Source organism: Leptonychotes weddellii, chromosome 5, assembly GCF_054177405.1.
Source record: "Leptonychotes weddellii isolate Sample4059 chromosome 5, ASM5417740v2, whole genome shotgun sequence".
NCBI lineage: Eukaryota > Metazoa > Chordata > Mammalia > Carnivora > Phocidae > Leptonychotes > Leptonychotes weddellii.
In genome coordinates this window covers 47,087,120-47,102,381 of record NC_138373.1, presented here as the reverse complement: position 1 = coordinate 47,102,381, position 15,262 = coordinate 47,087,120, and the positions used below count along the sequence as shown (strand labels likewise).

The window sequence follows — 15,262 nt, the reverse complement described above, 5'->3', positions numbered from 1 at the left end:
AAGCCCTTCATCGGGCTGCCCACTCAGTGGGGAGTCTGCTTGAAGAGTCTCTCCCTCTGCCCCTCCCCCCACTTGCTCAAGTGTGTGTGTGCATGCGCTCTCTCTCTCAAATAAACCTTTTTAAAAAAACGATTAAGATGGTAAATTTTTTTTTTTTAAAGATTTTATTTATTTGAGAGAGAGAGTGAGAGAGAGAGCACAAGAGGGGGGAGCGGGAGAGGGAGAAGCAGACTCCCTGCCAAGCAGGGAGCCCGATGCGGGACTCGATCCAGGGACTCCAGGATCATGACCTGAGCCGAAGGCAGTCGCTTAACCAACTGAGCCACCCAGGCGCCCTAAGATGGTAAATTTTATGTTATGTGTTTTTTAACCATAATTGAAAAAAAAAAAAGAAGGCACGTAGTTACAAGGTTGAGATGGCAGTGGCTTTGGTCTGGGCAGTTCCAGGGATGCATAGTTGCAGGGACATCTCCCCCGTGAGTCAAGGCTGGAGAAAGACAAAGCCCTCTCCTCCACCGCCTTGGATGTCTCTCTGCTCCTACACTGTCATTTCTGAAGTTGATGCCTCCACCAACAGTGTCGTACTGAGGTGTCTCCTGTGCCAGCAGCCCATCCTCAGAAAGCTCTACATCCCACCCATGCCACATGTTCTTCCTGGTACTTGCATCTGCTGGCCAGGTTGGTGAGCAGGCTGGCTGGCCTCCACGTCCATCCCAAGTGAACGTCTGCGGCAGATCCAAGCCCAGGCTTTCGGCCCTGTAGTCCCATCATGGGGGGGTCTTTTGCCTCAGCTCATTTTCTTAGGACACCCTCACTCAGAGGGAATTTAAGGTGTGTTCTTCACACCTTAAGAGATGAAACCCGCTCAGAAAAGTTCTTTTATCCTAAGAGAATTTAGCCAGAAAGAAAGTTAAAATGAGATGCACCAGAAATATGATGGGTTTCTTCAGACCGTAGCCAGTTTTCTTGCCTTTAATTTTTATAGATTACTTAAGTTTCTGAAAGCTTGCATTTGGACTCAGGAATCTTTCCCATTTCCAAAGAAGGGGTGTGTTTTTTGGCGGTGGATTATTTTTTCTTCTGCTCATGCACAGTGATCTCTTTGGCCCTGTTTCCATTAGGAGATGAAAGCATGGAAATTAAAAAACAAATCACAGGAATGAGAAGATTACTGAATGACAGCACTGGAAGGATCTATCAGCGTGTGGGCAAAGAAGGAGAAAAATTAAAGGAAGAACCCCAGGATTTGGATTCAGTCTGGCCTCCACGTTTGAACTCCTCTGCTGAGGCCCCACAGAGCCTCCACCCTTCTTCACGTGGTGCGTGGAATGAGTTACCACCCCCCAGCGGGCAGTTCTCAGGGCAGTATGGCACCCGCTCTAGAACCTTCCAGAGTCAGCCCCACAGCACTGGGAGCTCCAACGGTATGGTCATGATGAGACATTGAGAATGCTCGTAGGGGTGGTGGTGGGGGGGGTGTCCCAATGTGTTTTACTTCTAAGTGTTCACCATGGTTTTGAGTTCAAACCCAAACATTAAACCCTCCCCTAGTCCCCTGCCTTGGCTGAGCAACACAAAGAGTATAAAAACCAGAATTGAGAAGCAAGAGTAAGGCTCTATAATAGAAATCACGATTTCTTAGAGGGATTTTAGCCCTTTAGGAAGTGAAAGCTATCATTTGCTGGGCGCCTGGGTGGCTCAGTCGGTTAGGTGACTGCCTTCGGCTCAGGTCATGATCCTGGAGTCCCGGGATCCAGTCCCGCATTGGGCTCCCTGCTCGGCGGGGAGTCTGCTTCTCCCTCTGACCCTCCCCCCTCTCATGTGCTCTCTCTCTCTCAAATAAATAAATAAAATCTTGAAAAAAAAAAAAAAAGCTATCATTTGCCAACACACCGATACTTTTGTCATCGGAAGGAGCTCCCCTTTGTCATCAAAGGGAGCTTCTGGTCAGATGGGTATCATTAATACATCCTCTTGCTTGCTTTTTTGCTTTTCTTCATGATCACAAGGGTTGTGGTGAACGGGGGGCAGGGTGGGGAGACACATATCCCAGCATCCTAGTGACACCTTTGCTTTTATGGGACATTCCAGTAACTGCAGCAGATGATCCTTGTTGTAGGGCTTCCTTCATTAGGGCTGAAAACTATCCCTTTAGAGTAAAATTTCCTTAATTTAAATTCCTAACTGTTCAGAAAAGAAAATTAAAAGGTAATTTTTTTTTCAAAGCTTAAAAAAAAAATTGATAATTTTTTTCTGGACATGTTAACTTACCATCCAGTCACCTTGGATGTTAGTTGTCCCATAAATGTTATATGGATGTGCAGATCTGTAGTTTTCAGAAAGAGAACAAGAAAAAGCAAGACTGCATTTTCAGTTTCCTTGAAAAGTTAAGGATTTTCTTTTTCCATTCATTATTCCTTCAAGAAGAAGAGAACTGTTTTGATTTTTTTTTAACACAATTTGCAATAACCAGTTCAGAGGCATGAAAAGCCATCCCGAGACACTGCTGATGAGACAGGAGGGACCCCAAGAGACGTACGGGAGTCTTCTCTTTCTCTCAATATTGCATAAGCCAGATCACATTCATGTGCTGGCATGCTTCCAGGTTAGGGGGACCTGGCTCTTTAAAGACTCCTCCATAAAAATGAGAAGTCAGTTCTCCTTAAAATTAGAAAATGATTTATAACAAGTTGGAAAGGGTTGGTTTTGTCCTCTAAAAATGACAAAGACAGTACTTAGAATACTGACTAGGAATATTCTTTAAGGCCCTCCTAATTCGACTGCCATGGAAGAAACGGTAAGAGAAATAGGACACCCTCAGGTGTGTATGAAGTTAATTCACCCCGCATCAATAAGTTTTGGGTGAAGAGCATTCTGTTTTCCAGGATGCAACAAGGATGGTGGATTTACTCGGGAAAATGTTATTAACGTTAAAAGTTACAAACATAAATTCCCCCATATTGGTTTGAAAACAGATTTTTTGTGTTTATTGTTTGCTTATTTTCAGTAGAAATTCATCATATACAACTGTGACTACTTCGAATTTCATTGAAATTATTTGCAGTTTTAAAAGTTGTAACATCTCAGTTTGCTGCAACTTTGAGTGTAAATAATTACGCTACTCCAAGCATTAAGTTGTCCGTACGTATTTTGTGATTTTGCCGTGGTGAAGTTTTTTATAGTATCCACAAACAGTGCATACTGTGGAATTAAAATTACACTTAATGTATAACAAAAGATGCAATTGGATCCATGCCTTCGAACTTTCCCCTTGTGCCTGGGGACACCCTGAGTGACAGCACATTCCAGGTCCCAGTGGTCGGGTTGGACACAGACGCCAGAGGGAACGCTGCAGGGAGAGGGATTTTCCAAATGTTCCACTGTATCCCGAGGACACGGGGACAACCTATGTTTAATAGGATGGTTTTACTAAGGAAAAGATACTAAATTGAAACAGAGATAAGGAGGCTAAAGCGAGGGAAACGTAAGACATGGGGAGGGGGAAAAGAGGTGTGAGGGTCTCCTTCACTAAGGTGGAGAAAAGCCAGCACCGAATATAGCCTCCCACGTACACTCTGCCCCCCCGGCTCTTCCCCACCCCAGACATCCCACTCCCACAGTGTTCTAAAAGTTTTAATGTCTTGACAGTTCTTAATTTGGGGAAATACTAGAAAAACTATTTTTTTAATCATTAGGCACATTTGATTTTTAACGTGAGATTTTAGAATGTGCAGCTACCGGGTTTTTCTAGAAGGCCGTTCTTCTCAGAGTTCGTGTTTTTCTGCAAGAGTGTATGTTTCTAGTGAATTTTTATGGTGCTGTCACCTGAGATGCACTGGTGTGACACTAGGGAGGCCTGCTGTGACCGCGAGCGTGGGCACACGTCCGTGCGGGCTCCAGCATCCCGCGAGACGCATGCACCTTACGGCGCAGAAGCCTGGATAATTAGATCAAGTCGGCCCCCAACATTCAGGTGGTAACAGATATCGGGTACATTTTCCTTAGGCACTGTTTCATAATAACCGCACGTGCTTCAAAATGCTGTCAGGATACCTTCCTTTCCCCCCTACCCCCTTTATAATTTTGTTGTTGACATTTGGAGTGTGCCACTCTTTTCTTTGATGCTTAGGAGAACTTCCCGCCATGAATTCGTCCGTTGGATCCAACTGCTGTACTTGCAACTGCCAGTCAACGTTGCAAGCCATCCTCCAAGAACTCAGGACCATGCGGAAATTAATGCAAATTCAAGCAGGTACTGACACCAGGCCCCTGACTTTTAATGCCTTTGACCTCTTCAATTGGGTCATTTATTGTGCTCTTGGTATTTGGTTCTTCTCACCTTGCTGTCTCGCTGTGCTTTTTCAACATGTTTTTCCTTTAGCAAATCTAACAGGTTTCTCATTGCTGATACTACTACTCATACGCTCATGTGCGCGAGCCACAGAAGTGTGGCTGACTCCTCTTACCTCCTGAGGTGCTCCGTTTGGGGGCTGCATGCATGTCAACAACCCCTACGCCCGTCCCTGCCCCTTGTGGGGCGCAGCGTGACGGTAGGGAAGCCGCGCATTGTCGTACAGGACTGCAGGGCCCTCTCGGGAGCGTGGGCTGTCCTGGCGAAGACTTTCAAGAGCGTAAGCACATGAGGTGCTGCCTCTTAGGCCTTGCTTGCGGCTTGTCTCCCTAATATTCAGCATATAGAAGCCCGAAGACACCTCGTGTCCTGTCTTCCTTAGTTACATGACGCCTCTTTTGTTCTCACTCGTGTTAGTCAAGTGGAAGGATGGAAGAGCCGTGAGTCTGCAGGTTGGGGTCAGTGTCCCTGTTGTCCTCATGAGGCTGTGTGACTTCTCTGTGCTCAGATTTCTCATCTGGAGCTGGAGCATTAATATCTAACTCACAGGATGGTTTTCAAAATAGAATGAGTTAGTAAATGTAAAGAACTCTGTAAAGCATGATACAGGCAGAAACTATTTCGTTAGTGTTGTTCTAAAGACCAGGAGCGGGTTCATAGAAGTCTGGGTCACCACCACAGCGAGTGTGGTGTCTAATCTCAACTCAAAAATGCAACTTTTTGATCACAGATCCAGAAAATAATAAATCATTTCATTAAGGCCTCCTCTGGTGAGGGAAGACTGCTCCTTGAGCAGGAAATAGCATAGTCATATGTGGCCAGCATTCCCATTCCTGCACTGTAAAGAGATTCAGGAAGGTCATCGTTCAGAAATCGTACTTGGTGCCATTTAGTGAATTCTAGCAAAATTGTAATATACAGTGATGTGGTTTTGATATAAAAAGCTTAATACGTAAACACACCGTCACCCAAGAGTGCAGGAAAGGAAGGTGAACAAAAGGCCCTCTGAAAAGCAACATCTAATTGTATGTGCTGAATTTGGTTTTAGCCCAAGGAAACAATAAGCATTTTGGTGAGGCCAGTAAGCTTTCACTCATCTTGTTCCACCACAACAACCCATGTTCTTATTGACCTGGCAAAAGTTAACATCTCTTAAATGAGGAGCACAGAAAGAAAGTCTCCTTCATGATGTACAGATTCTTTTCCTGGAGGAAGAATTTGTTAGCACTTAAGAAAATATGCATATGAAATTCTAATGATTTATTTTGTTACTTAAGCTCCTTACTACCGAAATGGCAAACTACAAATTGCAACCATTTAAATCCTTGACTGAAGCCCTTTTGGAATCTATTAAGTAAATGCCACTTTGTCACCGTGTTTTCTTTTCTGAACCTTTGCAGATTAGGGCGGTAAATGATTCCAGAGTTTGTAGGAGAGCAGAAAGGATAAACCAAAAAAATTACTCTTCCTTAATTTCCTTAAACTTAAAAATCTGTGTTGTGTGGGTAGATTGACTTAAGGCTTATTGCCTGTAACATGTAGATTTAAATTATATTTAGAAAGTTTCACCTTTACTTGAGGAAGAAGACAAGGAATACAATGAAGCCATAAGATCTGGAAGCAAGAGAGGACTGCTGTGTCTAGACTTGCCAATGGAGGAGAAAAAGTCAGATAGTCCCTGTGTTCCTTAAACCCAAAGCATTTTCACTTTTACTTTAGAATAGCGAAGCTTGGAGAGGCGTGAGTCCTAGACCATTGAAAACTGCTTCCCTTGTCTGTTTGACTTTGGGCGTGGAGACCTGGCCTTGTGTGAAGATCCAGAGAAGAAGAAAAATTCTCCACTCAGGCTTGTACACTGGAATCACTTGAGGAGCTTTGAAAAAGATCTCAGTGCCTGGGCGCCACCCCTACAAATTCCAATTCAGTTAGTCTGGGGTAAGGCTGAGGCACGGACTTTTTTTTTTTTAAAAGCTCCCGGGTGATTCTAACGTGCAGCCAAGGTCAAGCACCAATAAATTGGACTAATACTGCACAGGTGGTTAAAAACCTTTTCAGTGCTCCTATGCAGTGCAAGGAGTTGTTTTCTTTTTTTTTTTTTTAAGTAATCTCTGCACCCACCGTGGGGCTCGAATTTACAACCCCAAGATCAAGAGTCACATGCTCCTCCAGCTGAGCCAGCCAGGCGCCCCAAGTAGTTCATTTCTAATACTTGTAAATTTCTTGCCAGTCTAGAGATGCAAATACCAAGTTCAAAGTATAAATATCCTTTATTTGCAAACTGATAGGAAATGATCCATATTTATATGCATTTAAAGATCTTTAGTTTTCATTTGGCTTCTTTCTATAAAAAAGCAGGCATATCCAATGATCATATTTAGTAAGCCATATTGATACATGAAGATTTAAATAATGATGCCATATTTTTCTCTAACACTTTCCATCAGAATATTTCTAAATGGTTAACAAACATGACTTGCCAAAGTACATCTGTGAAAACTATACTTACTATCCTTGATTTCCTTACGTGTAGATTCAGTACTGATACTTGGTCTTTGTTCAGTGCTTTTCATCTTTGGAACTCCACCTGTTTCCGGATTTTGCTGGTCTTCTTGACTTGCACAGAACTATGTCATTCCTATTTTTCAGCTACCTAAAACCAAGGTATGGAGGACAGCCTGGTCAGAATGCAGTACTGAGTGCAGTGCTGCGGAGATGGTTTGTGCGTGGACAGTATGGGTTTGTGAGGAAGGAGTAACTGGCCCTGATAAATGAGCAGCAGGCTTTGCCCACGGGTGTGCTAGTCATTCCAGACTGATTCTTTAAAAAATGATCATCATTGCTCAGTCTTAGTCCATTTTGGTGCCTGTAGCTTGCCAGCAGCTGATCAGCTTACCCTCAAAGGATGATTAGAATATTCCTGAGTTTGGCTTACCAGGAAGCACGGACAGCTACACCTGAACTTAAGTTCTGAGTTCCCATTTATATAAAAATGTCCTGCGACTTGTAAGAAGACCCTCAGATGTTCTTCTGTGGCTCAAAATCGCTTTCTTCCACAGAACCCAGTGGTAGCAGTAAGTGTGATGATTTACCAGCATCGGGGACAGAGTTTTCTCTGGGTCGCTCTTCTGCATGTAGAACTCGAAAGCACTCCAGAGACGACATTTGGTGTCCTACGGGTCCCACAGGAGATTGACTTTGGTCTCCTTCCTTGACTGAAGCCCATTTCGGTCTCAGCTTGTGGAACATGTAGGTGGACGGGTGATAACTTCTCCCAAGTTCGACTCAGATGCCTGTACTCTATTTTTGTTCATTTTTCACAGTTGGAACCCCAAACAGACAACAACCCCCGATTTCCCTTATATGCTCCCAGCGAACTGCTGTCTCACGCAAGAGAAATAAAAAGAAAAAAGTGCCCCCAAAGACTGTTGAACCTCTGACTGTGAGGCAGAAGCCTGGCGTGTTAGAAACGGAGAAGAAGACAGCCGGGGCCTCAGAGCAGCCTGGCTCCCAGGAGGCCGAGGCCCCCTCGGCCAGGGAGAACCGCGTGCTGGGATTCGGCATCGTCCTGGAGTCACCTGCCTCCGATGTAAGTCCATGTTCTCTGGCTACTGACACGAAACTGACGTCACTTGCAGGAATTTTATAGCACTGATACACTTTCCCCTTAGCTCGTTCCTCCCACGAACACTAGGGGAACTTGCAAAAGACATGTGAGAATGAGGAAAGGAAGACCATGAATAATTTCCTTGCCTAGAATTTTCACTTCCCAAAATCTTCTACCTTTATTTGAACGTGCCTCCATTCTTTATCCCTGCACGAAGAAGGGTGATGGAGTAAATAATCTGCTCACTAGTTTCTTTAACAGTTTTAATTCTGAAGTGGCCATTTTCAATGTCCTCAGCATAGAGAGCTAAAAGAACGTAATTAAATCCTTTGTAAATGGGCATAAATGAACAGAACCTTACAGATAAGGTCACACCTTTCTAGAAACACAAACTAATAATAAAAAAAGAGCAGTAGTGCTAATTCGATTTTATAGATGCAAACCACACTGGAATTAGGTTGCAGTGCCATGCCATGTACTCTGTGTAATGATAGGTTAATGCTCTGCAACGGTTTTTCTATTTTAATATCATAGCTAGAAAGCTGTTGCAGTCCCAGATGTTGGATGACATCTAAGATACCCATCCAACTAACCATTTTATAGCCATATGACTATAAACTGATATCTTTAAGAATATGCTATCTTTGTAACTGCGTACTCTATTTACAGTATCTTTATCTAAGTACATTGATGCGAACCCCTCTTGTTGGGGGAGTTCTTCAAATAAACAGGAGTGAGTGATCTATTATTATCAGTTTGCATAGGATGAGAATCCTGCTGAGAACACCCACAGGCCTATATGGGATTGGAGTTTGGCCCTACCTTTTAAACTTTAAATGAAAACTAATTGCTATTTTTTAAAAAAAGTGTTCCCTTTCAAATTGCAGAAAGGCAGTTTGCTAGCATGTATCCATGTTGGGTCTTTACCAAAGGGAGGCGACTTTTTTAGGCTAGAAAGTCATTTGAACTTTTATCCAGTCCTTAGTGTGAAAGGGTTTTCTTGGTTTTTTTACCTTTGAACACATGCTAAAATTAGGAAGCAGTTCTTCTCGACTCAAAACTTAATTTTAAAAAAATCATTAATGATGATAATGTTCTACCCCAGGCTAGTCCGCTGACTTGATTACATCATATGCTTATTGCAACTAAGGCCCCGGTTTCAAAACCCAGGTAGATCACATATTTGGAAACAGAGGTGATTTATTCCACAACACAAAGTACATTCAATCTTAAGCAGTTTTCATAATACTTTTATATTTGTCTTGAACTTTCTAAGGGTTCTTTTCTGATAGACATTAATGTATCAGGAGCAATCATTTGAATTGTGTAAATCATCTCCTAAATGGGTCACTCTAGTGCTAATAACTGAACTTTCTCCTTTCTTTATTTTTAAACTCCAAATATACTTCAGAGATAAACTCTGGAAGATCTCATAAAGGCCTTATGTACATTAATAAAACAGAATAGAATTTTACTGATATCAGCATTATAATTTTGTTTATATGCCAAATAAAAATAAATTGCTTTTTATTCATGATTATTTTTGCTAACAAGAGCTGTTAAATGTAACAAAGCACATTCAGAATTGTCCATGAAAACTCAGTTAGGTGCTGATTATCTTTGACCGAAGAATAACGTGCTTCTAAAAGCAAAAAATGGAGATAATTATCTTTACCTTATCCAGCTGATATGCCATTTGATTCACCTGTTCAACAGAAACTGTAACCGCACCTAGAGGGCTGTGCAGTGAACCCCTTCGTTGGGTGAGGCAGTTGTGTCCACACGTAGTGCTCACTGGCATTAATGAGCCCGCTTCCAAGGTCCCTGGGCAGGGAAGGAGGGGTGTGTGGATTGACTCCCTTAGGTGATGGAACCGTCAGTGCAAAGGCATCCAAATTTAGGTGCCCTTCTATTCTTTATTATTTCTTAGCCACAGTCCTTTTAAAATTTGGTGGAAGTCCAGAGGAGAAAACAGCAAATATTATAATAATCTTGTAGGAATTGTTCTATAAAATGGATTTGAGAAAACGTAATATAACTGGATACATATAAGTGGATGGGAATTCTGCACTTGTGTATTAGAAGATGGGCCCTGGGAAGTACCCAGCATTGGGAGGATTAGGTCCAAAGCTGTAGGACTGGGCAAGTGGTCCAAGGCCACTGGAACAGCCGTCTGGCCAGCATTGGTAGCTGATGATGATACAAAGGTAGGATGGGGCCAGGTAGTGAAAGCCCAAATATGCCGTGCTGATGCCCTTGACCTTCATCTGTGGACACTAGGGAGCCATTGCAAGTTTCAAGTAGAGGAATGATCATACTTGTGTCTTAACAGAGTGGCAAGTGGCATTGCCTTGTGGATGGTAGAGAGATGGAGAGAAGAAAGTAGAGACAAAGAGACCAGGAGGAAGACAGTTACAGTCGGTCAGGTGTGGGAGGGTCTACACAAGCAGTGAGCCTGCAGAAAGAGAAAGGAGCCATTTAGGAAGTGCCCACACAGAGGACTTGGTGGCTCAGTCGAAAGCAACCCCCCCACATTTCTTTCTTGGAAAACCAGGTTAGGCACTCTGTTAACTGCGGGGGGGAAGCAAGGGCAGAAGCAGGCCTTCAGTTCCAGATGGGAAACACAAGTAAGTTTAGGATCGCAAAATGGTCCTTAGATGTTTGGAGGGCGAGAGAAAGATTAGAGCTAGAAGCAACGAGAAAAAGACATGTAAAACCTATGCTTCGTCAGGTGTAAAAATTCACATTAATTTCTTCTAATTCACAGTGTATTAAGTCCTTGTTTTGCACCGTGACTTTTAGGGTCACCCGAATACAGATTTGTCTAGGGGCCATGCAGGGCCTTGCAGGGAGACCACCCGTCATCTGAGCGACAACGATTACCCCTACTCAGATGTGGAAAAATACTGCGCTCTCGTCAAAACCAACTGCACTGACCCTCAGAGTGTTGTAAACACTAAATGACAGAGAGCAGGTGAGACTGTCCTCCTGCAGTGCCTGGCACATAAAAGGTACTCAATAAATGTGATTGAGTCTGCAGATGACAAAGCGTCTGCATTTGCATGAAGCACAATATACAAAATAAACTTTTGAAACTTTAGGTCTAGGGCTCAGCTTTAATTAGAAACCTCTCTTCACCTTAACTCCTCATTTCCTCATTCTCTCCTCATTACCTCTCTCAGTACCCCTGCCCCCTGGGCTCCAACGTAATTCTTTTTTTTTTTTTTTAAGATTTATTTATTTGAGAGAGAGAGCACATGTGCTTGCATGGGAGTGGGGGGCAGGGCACAGGGAGAGGGAGGGAGAGAATCTCAAGCAGACTCCCCATTGAGCGCAGAGCCCAACGTGGGGCTCAGTCTCACGACCCTGAGATCATGACCTGAGCTGAGACCAAAGGTCGGACGCTCAACCAACTGAGCACCCAAGGTGCTCCCAACATAACTGTCTTTTATAGAACTTTCTATACTTGTCTGTAATTATTTATATGATTTTCTTCCTTCCAGGAAGGAATGCCAGTTTCTCCAGAGCAGGGGCTATATGAAAATAGTGGTATTTGTGTGCCACACTCTGCTCCATAATGTTATATTGCTTTCATCCTCACTCTCTGAGGTGTCATTACTGTCCTCGTAGATGAGGACACTGTGGCATAAACGGCTTACGTAGCCTGCTCAGGTTCACAGCCAGAAAGGTAGAGCTGATTCTCACACCCAGGTCTGCAGTTGCCCTTATCCACCGAGTGACACACTTGGGCGTCCATTCTAGCTCCATTCCTGTGCATGAGCCACACTCAGTAACCAGTCACAGGGTGATGGTTGTATGAGGAGAACCGAAAGGTTGGATTAAGGCAGTTTACTCTGTTTACTTGGAAGGTTCTAGGAGAGAAGTGAATGGTTAAATGTGCAGGCTCTGAAATCAGGCTGCCTGGGCGAGAAGCTCAGCTGGGTAACCCCTTGCCTCAGTTTCCAGTCCATAAAATGGGAATAACAGTAATGCTGACCTCCTAGAACTGGCCTGCGGAAGAGTTAAATGAAGTAATCTACATGAAGCACTTAGAATAGTTCCTGGTGCATTCTATTTATTTATCTATTTTTTTTTTAAGATTTTATTTATTTATTTGACAGAGAGGGACACAGCAAGAGAGGGAACACAAGCAGGGGGAGTGGGAGAGAAAGAAGCAGGCTTCTCAAGGAGCAGGGAGCCCGATGCGGGGCTCAATCCCAGGACCCTGGGATCATGACCTGAGCCGAAGGCAGACGCTTAACGACCAGGCGCCCCCCTGGTACATTTTAAACACTCAATAAATATTGGTTCTTTTTTAAACTGTAGCAGTCCTAGCTAAGTACCTTATAGGGACAAATCTCAATGTTAAATAAACTGAAGTGTACATATGAATGAACAAATACACATGAATAAATAGTGTTTACAAAAATAGAGTGGCCAGAAATATTTCTACTTTGGGGCAAGATTATTTGACCCACTTTAAATTAGCACATTAAATAAAATTCAAGCCTAAACTCCACAGAAGCCAAACCAGGAGCCCAAAACCCAAAACCGAATTTCAAATTTAAATACAATGTTTCCTTCTTTCTTTCACAACTCCATGCTCTGCCCTCACTCAGACAAGGCAGCCATGAATTTTTTGCAGTCAGTTTTTTCCTACTTAGTTGGACATACTAAATTGTGGTTTTCAGGGTAGATATATGTGGCTTAAGCTTGTTTCATTGTTGTTGCTTTTGGATTTGGCTTGTTTTTTGGCTTTGGTGAAACACTCAGATCAATTTTTAAAAATATATTTGTGAGGGGCACCAGGGTGGCTCAGTCAGCTGAGCGTCCAACTCTGATCTCCGCTCAGGTCTTGATCTCAGGGTCGTGAGTTTGAGCCCCGCATTGGGCTCCAAGCTGGGTATGGAGTCTACTTAAAAAACAAATATATATATATGATACGTATGATAATTATTAATAGTAGGACACTTTTTTCTCTTTATTGGAATTATTGTGAATATTTTCCAGTAATCCTAGATTATCCAAATTTAAAAGTTATCAGAAGATAAATCCATGGCTACCCATCACCTGAAGATAATTTCATTAATGTTTATACTAAGTCATTCTTCTAAAAATAAATAATTTAAAATGTATTGCTCTCAACATAAGTAACTTCTGAAATCAGAATCTGTTTTGTTAACACCTTCTTAGCCCAATAAATACATCATCCACTGGGAACTAGTAAAGCAAATCAGCGGAGCAGGCGACTCTTTATTCACTGACCCGCTGAACTTAAGGCAGTATATGCTTGAGAGAGGAGGTTCCAGTGCAGACTGATTGGGTTCAAATCCTTACTTCGTCTCTAATTAGCTGGATAATCTTAAACAAGTTACCTGACCTTTCCAAGCCTTAGTTTTTGCATCTGCAAACTGGGGATAATAAAATAGTCACTTCGGGGGCGCCTGGGTGGCTCAGTCGTTAAGCGTCTGCCTTCGGCTCAGGTCATGGTCCCAGGGTCCTGGGATCGAGCCCCGCATCGGGCTCCCCGCTCCACGGGAAGCCTGCTTCTCCCTCTCCCACTCCCCCTGCTTGTGTTCCCTCTCTCGCTGTATCTCTCTCTGTCAAATAAATAAAATCGTTAATAAATAAATAAATAAATAAACAAATAAATAAATAAAATAGTCACTTCGCAGGGTGAGGGTGAAGTTAGAAAAACCCCCTTCACCTGGGTTAGCCTAGAGCCTGGAATATGGAGTATCGAGTAAATGTTAATGACATCACCATTTTCCGGGGTGTACCTAAATGAACAAAATAGTCCTTGCCCTGCAAGAAGCATAGGAGGAAAACACATAAGCAATAGTAACAGTATAATAGGACGTTAGCTCTAGTTGTGGCAGTCAGAAGATGGCAGGGGAGCCTGGAAGAGCAGGACTGGCCCTCTGCGAGGAGGGTCAAAGACAGGCTCTCCGAGGAGCAGGTGCACTAGAGTTAGGATGGAAAAAGCTGGATGGCAGTGGCTAAAAATCTTACATCTTCAACATTTGGGCTCAAATATCTTTAGCATAAATCAAGCCATAGTGCTTAGAGCCATTAATTTACCACCTGAGGAAGGAAAAAGCTAAAAACATCTCTAAATGACTTTGGAGTATCTCATTATGCAAGTGCATGGAGAAATTTCAAGGGGCCGAGTTGTATTGTATTTTCTAGTTAAATGCTTAGTTCTACCAAAATTTTGTCAAATAAAAAATCTATAAAGGCTTGGCCCTTTAATGACTTCTTGTCATGTTTATCCAATTCAACCTTAAATATATGCTAGTACATAGACTGTAATAGAACTTTTGCCCAAGCATTTTTTACTTACTACAGAACATCCACCTTACAATCAAGTCTTGATGGGGGCACCTGGGTGGCTCAGTCGGTTAAGCGTCTGCCTTCGGCTCCTGTCATGATTTCAGGGCTCTGGGATCGAGCCCCACATGGGGCTCCCTGCTCAGTGGGGAGTCTGCTTCTCCCTCTCCCTCTGCTGCTCCCCCTGCTCATGCTCTCTCTCTCTCTATCTCAAATAAATAAAAAAAATCTTTAAAAAAAAAATCAAGTCTTAATATAGTACATCCAAGGTGAAGACTCTGCCCCATCGACACTGAGATTCTCAGCTCCCAGCGAGACCTGCTACAGCAGGCCTGCCTTGTGATCTGGTATATTCTTATGAGTACCCACCTCCCTGGCCATGATTATGGCATTGCATTTAATAAATAGTAATAGTGGTTCCTGCTGTATCTACCTGGAACAGACCTGAGTTATAGGAAATGATTTCAGTTCTTCCCAAACAGAACCAAGAGCACGTTTGTGAGCAAAATAAAATCCACTGTGAAGGGGTTTTGTGGCTCTTTAAAATTTCTTTTCATAAACTAAAGCTCATTTTCCTAGAAACACATCTAACATACTGCAAAATAAATACTAAATGAGAATAAAGGATCACTGTATATGAAAGTATTAGGAGCAGAAAGACTAAATTCATAGTCTTTAAACAATCTTTAAAATTCTGTTACGTGTTTTCAGCCCCAAATCAGTTAGTCTTATTCCACAGAATCCTGCCTCTTCATGCATGGTTTGTTTCTTGAGCCAACTAGCTAGCCAGTGGAGTATACCAACTATTGTGTGTAATTTATTAATTTGCAATTGAAAATTTGAGGTTAATTCCAGTATGAATATTCATGCAGTTTTTTTTTTTTACTCTTTTAACCAGGAACCACATTTAGCTATTTGCATGTTTTACTGTAATTTGGCATTGATAGTACCTTCTGGAAAATAGCCTCTATCAGATC

At 42.7% G+C, this 15,262-nt stretch overlaps 1 protein-coding gene across 11 annotated transcripts in view; it reads left to right on the top strand.

The window, feature by feature from the left end:
• The window catches only part of BEND7 (BEN domain containing 7), a 79,809-nt gene that overhangs the window by 25,182 nt on the left and 39,365 nt on the right, over positions 1-15,262 (top strand). For 10 of the 11 annotated variants that reach the window (XM_081820604.1, XM_081820603.1, XM_081820600.1 and 7 more), the window contains 3 exons: positions 1,122-1,424; positions 4,130-4,252; positions 7,672-7,937. In XM_081820604.1, coding sequence (XP_081676730.1) covers positions 1,133-1,424; positions 4,130-4,252; positions 7,672-7,937 — 681 coding nt within the window. In that variant the 5' untranslated portion in view covers positions 1,122-1,132. The remainder of the gene's footprint in view (positions 1-1,121; positions 1,425-4,129; positions 4,253-7,671; positions 7,938-15,262) is intronic. The other variant, XM_081820602.1, reaches the window with a different exon arrangement.